This window comes from Hyalella azteca, unplaced genomic scaffold (assembly GCF_000764305.2).
Source record: "Hyalella azteca isolate HAZT.00-mixed unplaced genomic scaffold, Hazt_2.0.2 contig10325, whole genome shotgun sequence".
NCBI classification, from domain to species: domain Eukaryota; kingdom Metazoa; phylum Arthropoda; class Malacostraca; order Amphipoda; family Hyalellidae; genus Hyalella; species Hyalella azteca.
In genome coordinates this window covers 5,232-26,785 of record NW_025940369.1, presented here as the reverse complement: position 1 = coordinate 26,785, position 21,554 = coordinate 5,232, and the positions used below count along the sequence as shown (strand labels likewise).

Genomic DNA, 21,554 nt, shown 5'->3' with positions numbered 1-21,554 from the left:
TCAGCCAAATCCGTCCAATTGAAAAATGTTTATTTTTGTTCAGTGAATTTTTTCTGAGTTGATCATAGTATTGACGAATATTACAGTCATTTGACTCGCTTCCCGGTTGCCGTGAATGTGATGGTTACCACCGAAGATTTCAACATGTTACACCTTAAAATGAAGATTCCACGATATATAAATGCCGAAGTAGATATCAGATTTTCAAATTTACTATACAGCTCTGTGACATCATTTTATTGATTGATTTAAGAGTTTTTATGGGAACTTTAGTCAGTCTCACTTACTAAAGTCGAATTAATTTTTTGAAAATCGTATCACCTTTGATCTTGCTCCTTCTCTCTTGGCATGGAATTCACTGTACTGACTAATCCTTAAATTTATACACCTCATGCATATGCAAACATCGAACAAACCAGGAAAAAACAGATATTTTTCAAATTGAAGCATACTCTCTGTTATTATTTTTTTTTCGAGGATATTTGAAAAGAATTAAGTTGAACGAGGAAGTTTAAACTGGAAAGGAGGAAGTTCTAATAACCGGACTAGAGTCAAGGAAAAGTCGGAAAAATCAAACGGACTGAGCGAGAAGTTCTCTCTGCCGAAGTCCCCTTTGCAGAAATCGTGCTGGTGATTTGTGAAGTTTGAAATAACATAGAAGTTCGGAACCTGATATTGATTTGTTTAAAAATTGCTACACTTTTCACGAAAATGGCATAAATGTAAAAACCTTTAATTCGCAATAGTCATGATTTGTACTTGAAATTGATTGGATTGTAAGACTCGATAAGATCATAAAAAGTATACTGCTTCATCTTCTAGTATTTAAAGATAATTTCAATTGCGTGCTTATCTAACCACCAAATTTTCAAGAATCAGGCAAGCTTCATTTGTGTTTTAACCATTTTGCCAACTAATTTGCTGCTTTCCTTAAAAAATGTGTCTCAAATCTTTAGGAGTTCACCGCTTGATTCCAAAATATTAAGCTTCTTGGAGTTTGTTTTGAATTTTTCTACTAAGCTCAATTATAGTATTTGAAATATGATTGATAGTCGCTTGTAATCATTACACTAGGCTAAATTATTGACGAGGAAAATTTTTCACCTCACGAAGGGAATTAATTTTATCGTGCTAACTATTCATCTGTTTTTTCCAAACTTTTATGTGATTAATGCGAAGCGAAATCTGGCCTTAAACTCACAATGAGAGAATTAAAAAATTTCAAAGTGGTTTGTGAATATTTCTACTTTAAGCAGGTTTCATTGAAGACTAGCGAATTTGTTTCATTGACAATTTTCTTTATTACTTTTTATAATATTTCGAACAATTGAAAATCGAGGTAACGATGGACTTTTGAATTCGTTAACAACTTTTCGAATGCTTAAAGGAACAAATTCTGCCAGCCCATCCAAATATTTTTTTATACACTGAGAATCCTTCCTACAATCATTTTGAAATATGAGGGTATTTGGTAATGTGTGTATTTTTAATGTGTGCGTTTGATTGAATAGATTGTGAGTGAAAGCTAACATAATGTTAAAGTGCCGTCCCTAATCGGTGGTTAAAAAGAGACTGACTTCAATAGCAGAAGTATTTCGCAATAGAAACGTACCAATTAAAATTTTTGATTTCCCGTAGTCAAAATATTATTTTTCGAATGCAAGAAATATTTCTCAGTTGAGTGTTACTTCTCCAAAAAAAACATGTTATATGTCGTTACTATTGTACAGATAGAAATATTGTAACAAAATTTTGCAGAGGTCTGACTTCCTCAATCGGCGCAACTACAATAATTTTTCAAGGAATATAGAATTATCCACAGATTTTTTAAATTAGATAATTTGTATAAGTATTGTTAACAGTAATCTATACAGAAATGAAGGACAAGGCATATAGTATTTGATCACAGTCGAGACATTTCTGGCTGGACCAGTTAAAACATCATTTTAGATGTCATGCGTTTACGTCAAGCACGCGCTCTGGGGGAGAAAAAGTACTATAAATTTAATGTATTTAACAAGTTACTTGCATTTATTTCACTCACTTTTGTCCGTCAGACTAGCAACCATAATTGAAGGGTCTTTCAAACTTGATATCTGTCACTATATAGCAGGCAAAAGTTGATACGAAAGTTGACAGACGCTGCCACAAATAAAATTAAGGTGCTCATTCAAAATATAACCCGTAATAAGCGTGTATTGTGCTATAAATGTATTTTTTTTTGCATTTGAATTCATAGATTCATTCATTTCTATATTATCTAGACTAGAGTGCTAAACTAATCTTCAATGCAGGAAGCACCGTGAGTATTTCATGTATAGTTTACTAAGATTTATCGTTGCTTATGTTGCTGGAAGTATGGATCGAAAATCTGGTTACCTGAAGACATTTTATTTGCAATATGTTAATGTTTCGAACGTATCAACAATCAACATCAAGTTAAAAGACACATTGAATAATAAAATCTGTATCGACGGAGTTCAAATAACGCAAATAGAATGCAAATAAAAATGAGATTTCGATTGATAGAAGTACAAAATTACGTTAAAAAGGGAAGCTACTCGAAATATAAAGCCTGAGATTTACAACGGAAACAACATCTAAGTAATGACAAATCCGTTGGTTCGAAGATTGATAGCAGGAGTCCTAACATGATTGATGAGGGCTCCATGCAGCTATCACCTGCGTCGGATGGCGTCAGGGCGTCGCACGACAACGCTGGTGCACTCCTCCAGCACCGTGCGAGTGATGATCTCGTTGTGGGCCTCCATCATGTGGTTCCTATAGGTCCCTTGACTGATGGTGGCGGCTAATGAGAAAGACGACAGCACAATGTCGTAGTTGTAAGCCTTATGTAGTCAATATAGGGAAGAAGTCTGCCACCTTCATTATAACAGGAAAATTTAGTGACAATATTGGTATATCTTGAAGAACTCCGACTTTGTTGTAGAGGTTTTGGTTCATAAAAAATCTGAATTTTCTTGTTTTTACCTTCAAACAATAATTTAATTTTTTACTATTAGATGAACAGATCGAAGGATCTGTTCATCTGCTATATAATTGCTTGTCATTTGATTCTGGTAGTAGATTTTTGTGACATTTCCATTTGAGTCCGGTTCTTTATTGAGTTTATTTCGTTTCGATCGAAGACCTTTGATTTTGTTGTCGAATGTTCTATTGGTTAATCCATCAATGACTTTGAATTTTTTTGCTATTTCTCAGTTCAGTCACTTTCAGATGAGTAGGCCTTCAGAGCTCTTTAATTGGACGAGGGCGCGTATTGTGTTTCTTTTAGTGCCTTAGCTGGGCATCCCAGTTAAAATTTTGAGCCGAGACCGGCGCCGGGTTTAGCCGGGCTGGTCGCGCTTTAGCAGGATGGAGCCGTGAAAGTATAACCGGCCATCTATCCCTAAAACTGCGCTGTGCCATGGCTGATATAGAGACAAATTCTATACAGCTCGGCAGGGCCGGAACTCTGCGCTGTTGCAGCGCTGGTACTTGGATAGCCCGGCAGCGAGATGAACAGAGCAGCGAAGCAGGCCGTGCATGGTTGGGGGGGGTAGGGGTTGGAAACAGCTAGTGGCGGGAGAATGAACTTAGTCCTTCATCTAGTTCATTCGCATAGTACGATATTTTGGACCAATTCCTGGTGCCAGTTATGAAATTTATTTCACGTCAGTATTATAATACTTTGAATTACGTGAGATTTTTATATGCTCTTCCAGTTTTAACACGCAAACAGAAACATTTACGGTCATTCACGCGTTGCCAAGCGAGATATCAATCAGTTTATCATGAGAAAGTTTTCTAACTTGGATTTACAGAAAACGCGTTAATAACAGTAAATGTTAGAGCAAAGAAAATACCAAGGAAATTCACCATTTTTTCAATGAAAATGTGTAGCCAGCACCATCATCAGTTTAAAAAATTGATCGAATTTCCCTGCGTTTTGGCGCTGGTCTCCAAAACGTTTTGATTGAAGATATAGCGAATTTATTTGGCCAAGGTGTTCGCGTGGCCAAGGTGGTACAGGCGTTGACTACGACGCGGAGGATCTGCGTTCGATTCTCGGAGCTGCCGTCGACGTTTTCAGATAGTTCATAGCGGTGAGTAGTATGATGTGAATATTTGCTCGATAATTGAATTTGTTGGTTTCTAAATACCGTTGCTAATGTCAATACGATATGAATGTCAAAAACAAATGCACATACAACCTGTCATTGCAAGAGAAAAGTCTAGATGATCTCAGAGAGAAGGAAAAATTTTTTAAATCGTTGACAAACAGTAACGTGTAACTGCCGCGTACACTGCCAGAGCCGCCCCAGAGCAGGCGTTGGGCTGGTTTGAGCAGGCGGTGCTCAGTAAGGGCTGCCTGTTGGCAGGACAGAGCATGCCTGGGCAGGTACTCAGAGGTGAATTAGCGCTGCTACGCGGCTGGCGATATCGTCTCTAAAGCGGACATTTCTGCTCTATCGCGACTCTGTCGCGTCCCTACGGCGGCTCTACAGCCGGCGGCGGCCTGCTCTATTCCCTGCCCTAAATTTTAACTGGGATACGCTGACAGCGTTCAGGACTCTAACCGTCTACCGACATCTGTAGGTTTTTCTTATACCTGTGTGACAAACGACTTTTTTTAACTAAGACGACTACATCTAAGAAAGGCAAGGTTCTATTTTGCCGTAAGTCAAAATACAAAAAAAAAATTTGACGTAAAAAACAAAATTGGACGCAAGTCAAAAATTCGTAAGTGTTAACTCAAAACAGAATTAATTTCGAAGGCCATACGTCATTTCACTAGAACGTTTAAAACATTCATTACACAATGTAGCTTTTTAATAATTATTGATAATGAATGTTGATACTCTCGAAACGTTGTTAACATATTAATAATAAAATGACTCTCGGTAACCTGGTTTTCGATCTACAAACTTTAAGGGAAAATATCGTTCGACTTGTTGAAAATGAATAACAAATGAATTCAACTCATTATCTTGTCTTCGATCAAACTTGTTTAAAAGAACAAATTCTGCATTCCCATGAAAAAAAAATAATAATAGTGATAATTATGCCTGAGGTACTGATTTTATAAAAAACGGTAAAGCAGATACTTTGCTGTCTGCAGTAATCGCCTTTTCGCATTCCTTTCCTTTGCGTCGCACTTTTTCGCATTCGTGATCATCTGCGACGTTACTAATAGCCGGTGAAACGTCCTTAAATTTGGACTTTGTTGAGGCCCGTCCATATCGAGGAAATCAGTTTACATAATAGAGGTATATCCTCATAGCAGAAGTCTGTCTACAGAGTTGAGGAACGGCGTAATTCAAGACATATCCGTACCAACTAAATATTCGTCAAAAGGTTCAAGTCATTGCGTAGAAATTTCGTAGGAAGGAGTATGTGCGTGATTGTGCGAGGTAGGCACAGCTTGACTCACGAGACTATCATTTAAGTGACTGACATTTTCGTCCACCAGGTACGGCAAACGCTGTCCGAGACCAACACTCAGAGTTTGCCTGCTCTGTCTTGGCTCCATTATATTAGTCGGGATTTTAAAGACACCTCTTGACTCCCGTGAGTGACCAAATAAAGTATCGCATGAAATTTTTATTGTACCTGAAAATTTCATCAAGCAAAATAGATTTGAATCTCTTCCAATAATTGCAGAGAACGATTTAATTTCATGGTGTCAGTTCAAGCCCTATTACTTTCTCTTCTTTCGGATGCAGTGTGGAGCATCGACTGCTCTCCTCCTCTGGCTTGTGACCAGATTTCCTCTGACATCTCCGACGCGATGAGCGGCAGAAAGGAAAGACTCAAGCAAGACGACCCCAGGCTCATTGAGGTTCGGTTTTGATGTGACGTTTTTCAAATCATTACTATAAGCACAATGCTTAATAAAGTGGTTGATGTTGCTTCATTTGGGACGCGTGAAGTCTTGATTGGCGGTTAAGTATCAACCGGACACTTTATTATGGTATGTGCGTCGGTAATTACGAAACGATCGATGTAATGAAATCCGTTCAAAATAGGATGTCATATGAAACATTGTAATACTTCTGGATATTTTCAATCATCGACTAATTCATAAGGAATTGAACGCTAATAATTTCACTAATTATCAAAATTATGCAGAAATACAGTGGGTGCAATAAGTATTTGACACAAAGTAAAAACTTTTAATTGAGGTTTTTTTAACAAAATGGCATCATCAAACCATATTATAATGCAAATTAATTTGTAAAATTCAAATATCATATCAAAACAACTTTATAATTAAATGTTTATTTGATTATTGCAATTTCGTAAAAGTTAAGGTTCAAAAAGTATCTAACACATCGTAAAAAAATTTATTCGCTAATAAATTCTCATCCATTTAGTATGTTCGGGGGAATAATCTAGAATCAAAAAACGTTGGAATATTCTAGAATGCAAAAGAACGCCATAGACATCTTCCTAACTGCAGTCATTAATTACCTGGCATCGTCATAAAAAGGTGGCAAAATGTTACGCTCTTCAACAATTAATGCTCAAACCTGCATAATTGTCTCAATCAACCGGAAAATCAATTATTCAGCTACACAGAAATGATTTGGGATATAGAAAAATTTCATTTGTGTTAAATATCCCAATTTCGACAACTGGTGATACTGTCCGGAGATGGAAACCATTCAATCTTCCGACTAGTCTGCCTCTTTGAGGTCGTCCTACAAAAATTTCTGATCGTACAACCAAGAGTTTAGTTTTAAAAGTGCAGAATAATCCTCGACTGACTAGCGCTGAAATGCAAAAAAAATGCAATCAAGTGGAACAAATGTTTGCAAGAATACAATTAGGACAGTTCTTCGAGAGAAAGGATTCCGCTCTCGGTCACCAAGAAAAACCTCATTCTTTAAGGAAATTCACGTAAAGATCCGTTGGAACTTTGCTAGAGAACGAGTGAGTAAACCTTGAAGCTTTTGTGATAAATCTTTATGGTCAGATGAGACTAAATTGAGTTGTTTGGTCGGAACTGTGTCAGTCCTTTTTGGAGACAGAAGAACTTTGCATTTCACCCAAAGAATACCGTCCCAACAGTGAAGCTTGGAGGTGGCAGCATAATGATTTGGGGTTATTTCTCTTCTGCGGCACAGGGGAATTGGAAATCGTAGAAGGTAGGATGAACTGCGAAATGTATCAGGGCATTCTTGAGAGATGTCTCGTGAAGTCAGCCGAAAAACTGAACCTTCCTCGAGGTTTGTTATTCCATCAAGAAAATGACCCTAAACACACGGCTAGCGCAACTCTTACATTGTTTTAATAGAGGGACACTGAGTTATTGGAATGGCCAAGCCTCAATCCGATCGAAAATTTGTGGCGGGAAACGAAATTGTGGGTACATGAGAGAGATCCAAGAAATCTTATCCAATTGAAAGAAATATGCAAATAAGAGTGGGCTAAAATTCCTATTAGCATATGTGTTAATCTTGTGAAAATGTATTAAAATCGGTTAGAAGCAGTATTGGCTGCTAAAGGTCACCTGACGAAGTATTGAGTAAATCTGTTTACTATGTGTTGGGAGACTTTTTGAACTATAACTTTTACAGAATTACAATTATCATGTCAACATTTAATGATGTTGTTTCAATATGATATGTGTATTACTCATGTTAATTTACATTTGAATAGTGTTACTTTATGCTATTTTATTGAATAGGCTTTAATTAGGGAAAGTTTTTCCTCAGTGTCGGATACTTTTTGCACCCACTGTATAATTACCTTCCATGTTTACTTCAGAAAATACGCACCCAGTATCTAGATCCACCATCTCTGCAGCCGTACCAGCTCACTGTTGGGGACGATCCTTCACAAGGACAGTCTTCTGCTATCAGGAAGATCATGGGCGAATTTGTGAGTAATCAAGGCTTTGAAGGCACTGAAGTAGTGATAAATATACCTATATGCATGTCATAAATACGTAGTTGACTAAAACGAAACGCACCATTATGGTTTACCACGACTTGCGTGAAAACCTATTTTACCACCTCAAATTGTCCTAACAAAATTTAAATGTGAGCCTGGCTCTGAAACAAGTCTTAGGACTTGTGGAGCCAGGACTGTGTAAGTCAGCTTCTCTATTTCTGTTTTTTTCGTTTTTTGGTGAACTTTCCGATTTCAAGTTGGACAGCCACGCAGACCTCTGGTAGCGCGCCAGAGGTCCAGGGCAGCCTGCCGACCCGGCCAATTTGATGTAAATACCCCCCCTCCCTCCTTCCTAAGCAGCGGGAGGAAACTATGGGCAATTGAATTTATACATTACATATTTTCAATACCTGTTTCTGTAACTCGCTGAATGCAACGGTTCTAAAAAAACTCAGAATAGTGGCGAGAAAAAAAACATTTTTCGCTTACTTCCGAAAAAATAATGCTAGACGTATTCAACAATAATGTTTATTAATCAATGGCTAACAGAATAACATCACTGTTGCGTAATCTCTTTTAAGAGGAACGCTGCCACATTGATATTTATCGAGGCATTGGAAAATAGATCAGAAATTAAACAACATATTTTGGTTGTATGAATTGACAACGGCTTCCCATTCTAATCATTTTGCTTGGAATCTAATACTATAGAGATCCTACTAATTGACACACTGCTGCGTACATAATCAGTGCAATCGATCAGTGCAATATTGGTGAGCCATTCAATGCACCAACACTGGTTTTTCGATGAAGCGAAAACTTTGTTTGTATTTCAATCATTCGGCAAACCCCCTAGATAAGTGATTTTTTACCCATTAAAAAATTTTCTATGATTTTCTCAAGAAACTATGGCATGCAAGGGAATTTCAAAAGGCAAGAAAACATTTTCGAAGTACTTACATATTTCTTACATCGTGATCTCTTCTACCTTACACAAGGTTCTTGGCAATGATAACAGTTGCCGCACGCAGCCATCATAGTCTCAGTTGTACCATTAAACTTGAATTGTATATTCACTTGATTAACTCATATTGCAGCATTAATAAAAGAGAAATATAAGTATAAAATTAGTGATTGCTTAAATAGCAAATGTAGGCGATCGAAAATAATTTATAATAAAACAAACACGAACTTATGCGTACGAACGGGCACCGAATGCATTGTTGTAGTCTTTTATGTACTGGGCAAGCTCGCCCATGATCCATGAACGTCCAGGAGGCTTCAGCCCGGTGAACTTCCGCTCGAGGCTTGAAGCGCAGCCTCTGAGCGGCTTGCAGGCTCGGTAGACTTGACCAAGCCCACTCATGCCATACCCTTAGGAGACTACAAAGTTGAGAATGAGATTATGACTAGTCGCTGATTTCAATCGGCTGGCCAAGAAGACCCAGAATAATTTCAACAGCGCTATAGCGAATTTGTCGCAGAGGCTGAAGCAAACCCCGAATTTTTTTAGCGTGATTTGAAAAAAAAACATTCCCATCGTATAGGAATTATTAATACCACTGCATGCAACAAAATGTAATTCTATTCTACTACTACTACTCCCACTAATAATATTCTGCTACTAATACTATCTACAATATATTTGTGAAAGATTGTGCGAGTGTTTGGAATCTGGGGCTGGATCAATAAATCACTGCTAAGTACACGTAACTTTTTGTATGTAAGGAAACGTGGGGGCAACGGGCCCACTACTTTTCTCAAACTAAATTTTTTATAAAGTTTTAATTGATACGAGGCCATTCTTGGTTTTGTTTAAATTGCAACTAAAGAGGAATGTATGATGTGAATTAGACGCCAATAGATTCATTAAATTTTGAATGAAAAATTATTTTTGATAAAGTGTCAAAAAGGGCCCATTGCCCCAAACTCTGGGGCAATGGGTCCATGGGCTTAGGGCAAGGCGGCCACCTCCTACTCTCATTACCTAATTAGAACATTTTTCTATTTTGAAGATTATAACGACTTTTACAGTTCAACTGCAAAACTTTTGACATCTTTATAGTTCTACATAATTATAATGTTATGAAAAATATTATATCCGTCCTTTTATAAACAACTTGAAAAAGCATCTCCTTAACATGACGAAAATAAATTTTTGGCTTGAAAAATATATCATTGACAAGAAAAAATACATCCTCGACATAATAATACATCCTTGACACGACAAATTTATCCTTGACTAGAAAAATATATATATACTTGACCAGAAAAACTTCTTTCCTGTTTCGCCCATAATCCAAATATTATGTGCACAGAATTTCTACTTACTTGTGATTTCAGCCAACACCATGAAGATAAATAAAATTTTGGCTCATTAGAGTCAAGAACTCTTGCCAAACTTGTTGGTTGAGGAATGTGAATACTTAAATTAGGCCGCTCCATAAAATTCTTCAGCCAATCTCTGCCAGCCATTTTGGTTTGCTTGATAAATGGGCGATTTATGCTTTGTCGCTAAGCAACACGGACTGCAATTCTCCTCATATCTGTGCATGTTAGTCCGAACATTCTTCTTTGCATATCTTTAATGCACGTAGCTTTTGCAACTTCAGCATTTTCAGGGATGGGTTTCTTGTATGATCTTAAACAAAAAACTCCAGGTTGCTTCATTTTGTCGTCTCTATGCCGACGCAATGTTTTCTTTGCAATTTATACTTTGCCTTTGTGGCCTGCAGCGATTTGCCACTCGTAAGTTCCTCCAAGACATTCTGTTCTGTTCAGTTTGAGAATAGTTGGCTATATTGGGCTACCTTTTATAGTTGCGCATCATGTAGTAAGCGTATAAGAACGATAATGGGTCATTGATATGCAGAATCTAGAACCTGCTTCATTGAAGAGGCAAATTAAAAAATCATACAAATAAAGTTGACTTCTAATTCGGAATGCTAGTCATATTTTGTGAAGTGAATTGAGACAAATTTAATGATGTATAACACAAGACTTAGCAGAGAGGTAATGACGGCGCTGTGCTCCGTGACTCGCTACCCTAACAAAATTTAGAGCCGGGGGCGACTCTGAAACCTGGAACGCCGGAATTGGTCAAGATTTGACCACATTTTGGTCAAGACCGCATCTTGGTCACCGCATTCACCGCAAATCTTGACTGCATTTTGGTCAAGATTCCGATCCCTGGTCAGACAGCTACGAGAGTCTGGTCCCGACTCTGGCGACTACTGAGCGGTTCGCATGGGGATCAGACTCTGGCCGAGTCTGATCGTGGGTTATTGTCGCTCGTGGAAAAAACATTTTTCCCTCACAACCAAAGAAATAATGAAAAAAGTTATGGATAATCATCTACTGGTAACAATAACAGTGTAGTGTATTCTTTGCTATGATGAACGCTGCCACATCGAAATTTACCAAAGTATTGGAAAATGTACGAAAAATTAAACTACGATGCTTTTAGTTTTCCAGTGTGTTGAATAAACAAAAACCGGCTTTCTACTCTTTGCATCCTTATTGGTAAGCATTTACAGCATAGAGAACATGCAATTGCCTACATACCCAGTATAGTATTGTAGTCGTTATCGGTAAGCAGTGAAGAGTTGATTTGAGATTACATTACACTTAGCTCACCTGTAGTCCGTTGAAAGAACGACGGACTGCTCTCAAGTCTCGGACGTGGGTCTAGACGATGTATAGCCTAGTTATCCTTAGTATTTGTTTTGGACGTAGCAGTCCCAGGCCACGATGGATCGCCGCCTCTTGTCTATCGCGCATCCGCCCTCATTTGGGCCAGCTGATGCACGATGCTGTTGCTTGCTTCTCGCCGTTGGTAGTGGTGCAGAGACAGTCGATCAGGGATTGTGCCCAGGAACACGTCCAGTCGTCTGTGGTCTCCAGGGTGGATTCATTCTCTCTTAGATCCTTTGGTAGGGCGTTAAACAGCCTCGGCCCTGCCACGGAAAGGATATCCTTCCCGCAGGAATTGAAATCTGACTGCAGATATGTTACGTAATGGGGGGATCCTGCACAGTCTCCTCGATCCCTTCTCCCGTTATGGTATGCCTCAATCTTGAAGGTCTCGCTTTCGAAGTTTGATGCCATTCCAGTTATCATTTTCCTTGTATACAGAATGAAATACCTCTTCCGTCTCTTCTGCAGTGAGTAAAGACCCAGTCCCTGCAACCTCTCCCAGTATTTAAACTAATCTACCCTCTGATCCTGGAAGTGAAGGTTCGTTGGACCCCTTCTAGTTGCCGTACTGCACAGAGTGTGAAAGGTGTCCAGAGCTGGCAGCAGTATTCAATGGGTATTACAAGGGCATTGAAGAATGTGATCATCGGTTCTGCTTCACTTGTTCTGTACGTCCGCCAGATTCACCCCATCTATCGCCTACCTCATGTGATTATTGCCGCTATGTGATACCCAAACTTGGCCTGAGTGTTCATCAATACTCCTAGACCGCGAACGAGTCGCTTCTCGATTTCCGAGTTGTCAGGTGACAGGTAGCGGTGCTCCATTCCAGCTCTTCCGGAACCTCTGTATCTCAGAATCTCAGACTCTGTCCTGTTGAGCTGCATGTTGTTCACTTGGGCCCAGTCATATATTGCAGAGAGGTCTCTTGCAACCTCTCACAGTCCGTCCTGTCAGTAATGGTCATTAGTAACCTGGTGTCGTCCGCGAATAACGAAGCAGTGGCGTGGTTCACTGCCACATCTATGTCGGCGATGTGAATTAGGAAGAGGATTGGGTCTAGTACCATTCCTTGTGCTACTCCGATCATCATCTCCGATACTATACTATACTATACTATACTATACTATACTATACTATACTATACTATACTATACTATACTATACTATACTATACTATACCATACTATACTTGTGAAATAAATATCACAAATGGCACCGGAAATTGGCCCACAATATCGTGCTATGCGAATGAACTAGATGGAGGATGAAGTTCATTCTCCCGCAACTGTTTCCAACCCCTACCCCTCCTCCCTCTCTCAAAACCCCCCATGCACGGCCTGCTTGCTGCTCTGTACAGCTCCCTGCCGGGCAATGCCAAGTACCAGCGCTAAAACAGCGCAGCGTCCCGTCCCTGCCGAGCTGCTAGAATTTTGTCTCTATATCAGCCATGGCGCAGCGCAGTTTTAGGGATAGATGGCCGGTTATAGTTTCACGGCTCCATCCTGCTAAAGCGCGACCAGCCCGGCTAAACCCGGCGCCGGTCTCGGCTCAAAATTTTAACTGGGATATACCCTATTTTCCTTCATATGGGAAATAATTTTTCCGATATTTAAATTCAATTTTATTTTAAATTTTGCTTCAAGATTCAGTATCTCATGATTGACCAATTGGGTTTCTGTGATATTTTACTTCAATTTACAGAATGGCGAAAAACGTTGTCAGTTTTCTCATAATTTATTTCTCCCAGTAAATTCTTGCACGAGTTAGCTTTTCTCGGCACCCTCACTCAGCCAGACTGAATTATATATTTCGAAAGTTTCGTGTAAGTTTCAGGTGAAAATTTTCCCTCAAGGTAAAAGAAAGCATTTAGTCTTGTAAGTATTTATAAAAATTCAAAACCAAAGGGATTATATCATGAAATTAAATCTAAATAGAGAGCTAAATGGCATTATTCCACTTCTAAAAAAATAAATTTCGAGGACCAACACAATGAAAACACACATAAAAAATGGACCCGATTAGTCAAGCTTCGAACATTTCTGCTATCTCAGATTCACATTAACTTTTAATCGTTTCCATATTAATCAGAAAGTGGCAAAAATGCCCTATAAACTCTACACACGGCATTTCTGAGGCCGGATTATCAAAACATCGCTACAAATAACTCTGAAACATACGCGAAATATTTTACGTAATAGCCTGAGTCGTCCGATTTTTCGCATTATCGTAGCTTATGTGCGCTGTACTTATCCAAAATTGCTGGCCAATTATCCTCTTGATTTTAAGCTAATTTTCTATAAACGATGTGTCTATGGCACAAGATACTTTACTTCTCAAGAACCCTTCATGTGGGCTTCTTCTTTTGATTAGCTCAACCTCCAACATCAGTCTATCAAATTGTCAATGCAGCTTGAACCCAAAAAGAATTTACCTTTTCTCGATTGCGATGTCACAAAATCTAGTCGCTGTTTTCAGACCTCTGTATTCCGAAAGTCAACGTTAATCGGTTTAAGCACCAGCTTTTTTATTTTTCGCTCATTTCGTCTCAAATTAATTGGTATTAAAACATTAATGAACCGCGGCCTCTGTATTTGATCTACTTTCCAGGCTATGCACACTGAACTTGAATTTTTGCATCTTGTCACTAAATGGATTTCCGCCTCAGCTGGTCTATTATACTCAAATTAAAGCTTAGATAATATACTGAAGTTAGTTCCCGATTATGGCGATAGGAAATTTATTTATTGTTTTTATTTTACTTTCTCTGGCGATACATCTGCGACTGTGGCTAAGCAATTGAAAGTTTTATTAACTAAATACCTTTTGAAAGTTAATCTACACTTAGTGTTGGTGAATAATATTAAAATAGGCTCGTTTTTTTCAAGTATAAAATTGCTCTTCCTCTTTGTACGCGTTCGTCCCAAGTTTATAGGTATAGTTTTACGCAGTGCATATCTGCGTACGTCGGTATGACTTCTCGCAATTTAAATACTGGAATGGCGGAGTATTGAGGCAGAAGTTATAAAACGGGAAACTTGCTTGAGCATTCACATCACTCAACTGTGCGCGGCCATGCCGAGTAGTGCAATGTTCCGGCGTCCTGTAGTGATTTTAGAGTTTCAGCTTCCACAACCGGTGTTTCTGACCAACGAATTTTTGAATCCCTGTTTATTTTTAAACAGAAACTTAACTGAAATCCCGCCCTCATTTCCTATCCCCTTGAAATAGTGAATAAATAGGCCTTTCTCCTCATGTTTGATTGTTTTTTCATTTGTCGATTTTGGTTTTATTATCTGCGATGAAAATTTTAATTTGCTAAATTTTTCTGCTTGTCTTTTAGGATTTTGAAGTGACGAAGGTTCTGGAATCCGAAACGTTTTATCTCATGAGAAATGGTGAATGTTGTTACTATTTTCTTTGCTTTAAATTCTTGTTATTCAAAACGGTATTATCAAAACCATGTTCCTGAACAGCCAGTCGGTAGCTCGCTTTCACACGTTTTTTTTGCATTCGGAGTCCGATGCGCTCGAGCTTTATGTTATGTGTGTTTTCAGAATTTGTATCTGTTATGAAGAATTCTAGACGCATATGCAGGGGCTGGAATAAAGAAGGGAAACACCTGAAAGATCCACAAAATATATTTTAGTATGGTGTAGGTCCACCTTTCGCGGCAATTACAGCCTCAATTCTTCGAGGTATTGATTCATGCAAATTGTGAATTATTTCTAGAGGAATTGAAAGCCATTCTTCAGTTAAAACTCCATCCAGCTCTTTTACAGACGATGGCGGCGGGGATCGACTCTAACATGCATCTCTGAAAGTCGTTCGAATCTCTGCCTTGACTGTCCAAACGTAAACTCTGCCATAGGATGAAAATAAGGCAAACGTTGCTTCATCAGAGAGAATCTCATTTTTCTCATTGCTAGAGAGACCAATTTAGAGGTTTTTACAGCACCACAAACGCTTTGAAGCATTTGTGGATCAGACCAGAGGTTTTCTTGTTGCAGCTCTTTCATAGAATCCAGGTCTTTGCAGCTCTCGGCGGGCAGTCTTTATGGAAACTAGTTTCTGTATGTGTCCATTGAGGTCTACAGTTATTTAACAGCCGTGGTCTTTCGATTACCCCTCACAGTTCAATTTAAGTAACGACAGTCTCTCTCAGAACACTTCGACTTTCAGCCAGACCTGTGCTTTGCTGAGGACGTTTTTCCTTCTCTTTAAAAAACAGTCATTACTTTTGAGACTGTACCTCTAGGAACTTCAAGAATTTCGGAAGTTTCTGTCACACTAGCACCTGCCATACGGGCACCAACAATTTGGCCTTTTTGAAAGTCAGAGAGGCTTGCCATTTACAGGTTTGGTTATATGCCGTTTTGAGTTACGTGTACTTAACAGTGTTTTGATATTCCGTCCTATCAAATATCCAGAATCTATTCGAGCCTGTAATCACGGTACCTGCCGTGTCGGTATGATGGTTTTACCTGTATCTGAAATTATATTTTTAGATATTTAATCTAGAATTATTTTAAGAAAAAGCTATAGAATTGAATTTATCGCCCTTGAGATGAGTAACCTCCACAGACCAACAACGAAACTCGGTTTTGATGAACTGTTCGGAATCATCTTTTAGGTAGGCACATCCCAAGTAAAAATTAAGGGTGGCGCATCGATGATTATAGGTGGCGATGGTAGATTACAGGTGGCGTAACGGTGGGTGGCCAGATCTGCCAAAAATCGACAATTAAACTCCAATAAATCGAGAGGGCGGCGAGTATAGGCGGCAGTCATCGATGAATCATCGATGATTTATAGGATCTGAATCATCGATGACTCATTGCAGGTAAATCTCTTGTAAGCCACCGCAAACCGTTTTCCCAAACAGAACAGTGCACGAAGGTATTTGCCACTGTGATTTATCCAAGGTAGAAAGGAGTTATTGGGTTGCGGTTCATTTGAGATCCAGTTGAAACCACGATTTCGTTCTGCGTGCTTGGCTTGTAAGATTTTGATTCACGTTTAATTTAGCGTGAATTCGGTAGGTACGAGTAAAACTGACGGACAGTTGTAGGGCGTTCACAAATTTTTCACAAATTTGCTGACAAGTGTAAAGTACTTCACCTCGGGAAGAACAATGAACAGCAAGATTACAGTATGAGAAGACATGGTTGCAACGAGAGAGTAATGATTGAAAAGTCTACTGTGGAAAAAGATCTCGGAGTTCTAGTAGCTTCTTCAAACTATCGCCAGTCATGAAAAGATCCGGTCAAATGACACGAGTTTAGATCTATGAACAAGGCACGAAATGGAAAAGAATCGGCGACAGGCCACATCAGGCCTACACTTCAGAGCCGACATCACTATGTTATGTTATGTTATGTTACAGTGAAGTAACTGGGCATGTATTGGACTGCTCCTGATATAAAAGGTAAGTAGCAGTGGAAAATTTTGTTGCGAAAAAGAAAGTTTTCCAAAAGATGATAACCAATTCAATTTTTCATGTGTATTGCAGCTAACGGCCACCATCTTCCTGATATTGTTTTCAAAACATCAGTATTCTAAATGGTATGTTATGCTAACCTCGAGGAAAATAAACTCTCTTCTTTATGTAACTCCATTACTCTTTAATTTCGCCTCAAGACTGCTCAATCGGTTCTGCCCCACACTGTATATTGCGTAAATTTATTGCGAATTTTGTGTAGGCTCCAAGTATGCTGTGCTTGAAATATTGCGATCAATATAGACTACTTGATTGTATCATTAAGTATAAATTATATTGTTCGATTATGTGTGTTTCACGATTTTTATATTATTTCCAAGTTGACGCATTTATCTAAAGCAACGTTGACGCAGTTGACAGCGGCCCCGCATCTCTGAAGCGCTGCGAGCAGCTACACGTGAGCACGTTCATACCTGTTGGGTTGGAGCGCGTCGGCGTTGAGCTTCTTTCTCATTAATCATTAACACGTCCTGCTTGGAATACGTGTTTTCCGGGTAATTTGCTTGTCAAAATAGTATCCTCTTTACTCAGAGGAATACGAGTAAAAATTCGGGTTTCTATGGCTGACTTCGATAGTGAAATTTAATTATTTTGGAGAAATTTTCTTAAACCGCCAGATAATTATTTGAGTTTACGTCTACTTTTCTAATTAAGTAGAGTCTACGTCTTTCCTACGAAAAATATTAAACATTAGGCTGCAGAAAAATAGTGACACGAAGTGATGAAGGTATTTCACGCCTAACTTTTCAAGTCATCGAGTGATAATTCGTTAAAACACGCAAGAATATACCTGACGAAAGTATTTCAAATCGAGCCGCTGTTATAATTGGTGCAATGTTCACATTATGAAACTTCGATACTCATCAAGCATTTTCCGGTAGCCTGTGCTCTGAGCAGAACCATTGTTCGTTATGGATAAACGAAGTATCTTTCAGCGACTGTTTTCTCGATTATAGCAGCATGTTCATAAAAAATGGCGAATGGAACCATCTAATCATCACGGTGGGAGCTTTAACTTCTATCATTCGATGAAATTGATATTTGCAATTCTTCAGTTAAATCTTTTAAAATTACTCGACTGCCATGGCCTCTCCGATGACGCAACGGTAGAGGGTCTGCTGCGCGTCCGGGAGATCGGAGTTCTAATCCTGCAGGCTGAGGCTTCCTTCAAGTCGATTTCTCACGAGGTATGTGCATGGTACTCTGATAATTTTTTCCTGTTACATGTCTGACATTGTTACTTGCACTACCAGTGTTTATATTCATACCTAATCCTCAGAATATGGTTGTCTGGAGCAATGTCAGTAAATGTAAATGCATCGTATATGAAGCTAAAGGAAAAATTTTTATCGACTTCATTTTAAAGATGGCCATCGGTGGCTCATCGATGCGCCACCGGTGCCAATGGCAGTTATTGGTGGAAGAAGAGTTTTTCCAGTAGGGTGGCCATAGGCAGGTTATAGGTGGAACATAAGCCGCACACGCCATCGATGCCGCATCGATGCGCCATCGGTGCTCCACCTATAATTTCCACCTGTAGCCACTGATAATCATCGATGCGCACTTTTATTTGGGATGCACTATTATTGTCTTCACATACGACGACCATGATAAGCTACATCATTATTTGGAAAAGGATTTCAAATGAAGGCATAGAATGTCTGCATACTTTTACAACTAACCACATAATATGAGGCCTGTAAATATTTTTAGCGAACCTTTTGTTAGCTTAGTTTTAATAGTCTATTTTTTTATGCGCTCCTATGATTTACTTGTTTATCCTACCTTTAGAGTGTGTAGATAGCCGACAACGTATCAATAGTTTCATGTTAGCTCAGTTCGTAGCCCGCGTCAAAACTGCCCACAATATTTCGGTGCGTAGATTTTATGTCTTCATATAAGTTGTTTTTGTTCTGATTATTATTTGTTATATTTGAATATTATAGGCATACAATGAAGTTTATAGGGCTAATATACTTGTTTGTTCTCACAGATACAACTTTTTAATCCAATAAACGGGATATTTGTTGTTGAAACCGTGGTTATCCTTAAAAACGCGGACTTACGTCAAGCAAAAACCCAACAAAACGAACAGCGTTTTACAAGGCCCATCTTAATTTATATTTATAGGAAAAGGAAATTAACTCTTTTCTACTCGTATATTACAGTTTACAGGCATCTGCAGGCGCTGGATTTAACTATTCCGACCCAAATAAGTAATCCGTGTACAAGGTTGCATAGCGGTGCTATCAACCAAACCGTCAACGCTTTTAATTTTCCACCTCATGCCATCGTCCTGCTTCTTATTCCGAATAAAAGTCGAAATTATTCTAAACGAACACTATGAAAGCAGCCTGAATTAATATTCTATCTTTTTATTTCTCACTAGCGAGATGGATTCTTCGTCGAGTGTGGAGCGCTTGATGGGGAAACACGCTCCAACTCGCTCGTCTTCGAGAAGACCCTGGGCTGGCGAGGCCTCCTGATCGAAGGCGACCCCAAGAACTACGAATTGGTGCGCAAGAAGAACAGGAAGGCGTGGACAGTGGGCGCTTGTCTCAGCACGAAGCCGTATCCTCATTCCGTGAGTCCTCTAAAAGACACGTTTATTTCTTTCCTGCAAGCTCCGAATTCATTTGGTTATACTCCATTCATTAAGATCAATGATGAAACGCTAAGTAATTTTGGTTTGTTCCTCCAGTTAATTTCCTATGAGCAGTTAAATGGAATCGCTGATACCTTTAATATTGCTAGAGTGCTACTAAATCCCTCTGGTTCGATCAAAATGCACTCAGCACACTTTATTCCTGCAGGTAATGTTTGAACAGCAATTCAACTTAGGGAAGATAAGCAGCAATGACGTGGATTTCACCTTAAACATGACAGGCGTCATCGCAGTTCAGTGTCTGCCCCTCTACTCCCTGCTGCTGGCACTCAACGTGACGACTGTGCACTACTTCAGCTTGGATGTCGAGGGCTTTGAGCTGGAGGTCCTCAAAACCATTCCATGGGACAAAATTGACATACAGGTAAATCTTGAATACGAAACATCTTCTATTTCAAGTACAGCAATCTTTCGCTTCACTCCTAAACCTATTAACAATTACAATATTCTATAAAATTTATTGGCCAGTATTATCTCATACCGTACATTTGGTGTGTTTATTTTATGTTCATGAATTATGTTGACAATTTTCTAAACTCTTACAGACACTGTCTGTGGAGTACATTCATGGCTCCTGGTCCAAACTTGAACTGAAGCACTACATGAAACAACGAAATTATTGGTCTTACAATGAAGTCGCTTTACCTGAAGGATGGGGTAACGATTTCATCTTCGTGAAGAACACCTACAAGAAAAAAATAGACTACCTGAAGAGCTCTCTTCGGTTAGAGTAGTCTTAGCATCAGCTACACCCTAAATGGCAGGCTGCCGGACTTAGAAACTAGCTTTATAAATAGTACCTAAAAGAGTAGTTTCATTTAAATATTATTAATTGTATTTTTTAATTTTTAAATGCTTAAAAATATTTTATTTATATTATCCAATAATTATCTCAGTATATTTAAGAATATTATTCCCTTATTTTGTAGCGTCGAGTGTGAGCTCCGACGGATTCAACGAGCCACCACAACCTCCTGAAATCTCAAACAAGTAAACATGAATTTCCGCTAATTAGACAGAGGGAATAAATGGGTTTATCCAAGACTTGTGATTTGAAGTTTAATTTTTTCAATTTCCAGCATGTTAAGAATTTAACTGAGGATCAAAATATTTCCGATTGCTGAATGGTTTAAAATAACAATAATATACGTTTAAAAATTACTTTTTAAAGACAACACTTCCAAAGAATCCAGTACGGTATCTCCAATCTTACAGATGTACAATGAATTTCTCATCTAATATTCGAAAATTAAAAAAATTTATTTTTCAATTTTTTTAATATATATAGGTACATTTTTTAATATATAAATTTTTTTCAAAATCATTTATTCTGTTAATTGATTCATGTATTGCCTCTGACTTCACACAAGTGTGCAAAATTTCAGATCAATTAGACAGGTAAAAGTGTGTCAAATATCAGTTATAAGATTTGTAGCCGTAGCTGACAAAATTATTTCTTCAATTTTTTTAATATATAAAAAAAATTTTTCTTTAATTTTAAAAATCATTTATTTTGACATTTGATTCATGCATTGTCTTCAACTTCAAACAAGTGTGCAAAATTTCAGATCAATAGGATAAGTAGAAGTGTATTAAATTTTGATTACAAGATTTGTAGCAGACAGACAGACAGACAGACAGACAAGAAGTGAAGTTAAAGAGAAGTGTTGTAAAATAGGGGAAAATGCGCGAGTTTATTAAAATTTGAATGCACTTTTCGTGAAATTTTTTTCGTTGATTGTTTTACGCGCTCGAATTGATGTTGAAATGTGAGCCCCGGAAAGGAAGTGAGCC

At 38.4% G+C, this 21,554-nt stretch overlaps 1 protein-coding gene across 1 annotated transcript; it reads left to right on the top strand.

The window, feature by feature from the left end:
* Positions 1–2,248: 2,248 nt before the first annotated feature.
* On the top strand, positions 2,249–20,583 carry LOC108680408 (protein Star). The gene is made up of 7 exons (XM_018169218.2): positions 2,249–2,302; positions 5,474–5,571; positions 5,727–5,842; positions 7,774–7,887; positions 19,485–19,679; positions 19,909–20,124; positions 20,306–20,583. The coding sequence occupies exons 1-7, from the start codon at positions 2,289–2,291 to the stop codon at positions 20,492–20,494; spliced, it is 942 nt and encodes a 313-aa protein (XP_018024707.1). The 5' UTR covers positions 2,249–2,288; the 3' UTR covers positions 20,495–20,583.
* The last annotated feature ends 971 nt before the right edge of the window (positions 20,584–21,554 follow it).

What these genes read in the sequence shown, in the direction of transcription:
- LOC108680408 (XM_018169218.2), top strand. An exon ending in CGAAGCCGTATCCTCATTCC is followed by an intron (nt 19,680 to 19,908) that starts GTGAGTCCTCTA and finishes TTATTCCTGCAG; the next exon opens with GTAATGTTTGAACAGCAATT. An exon ending in GGGACAAAATTGACATACAG is followed by an intron (nt 20,125 to 20,305) that starts GTAAATCTTGAA and finishes AAACTCTTACAG; the next exon opens with ACACTGTCTGTGGAGTACAT.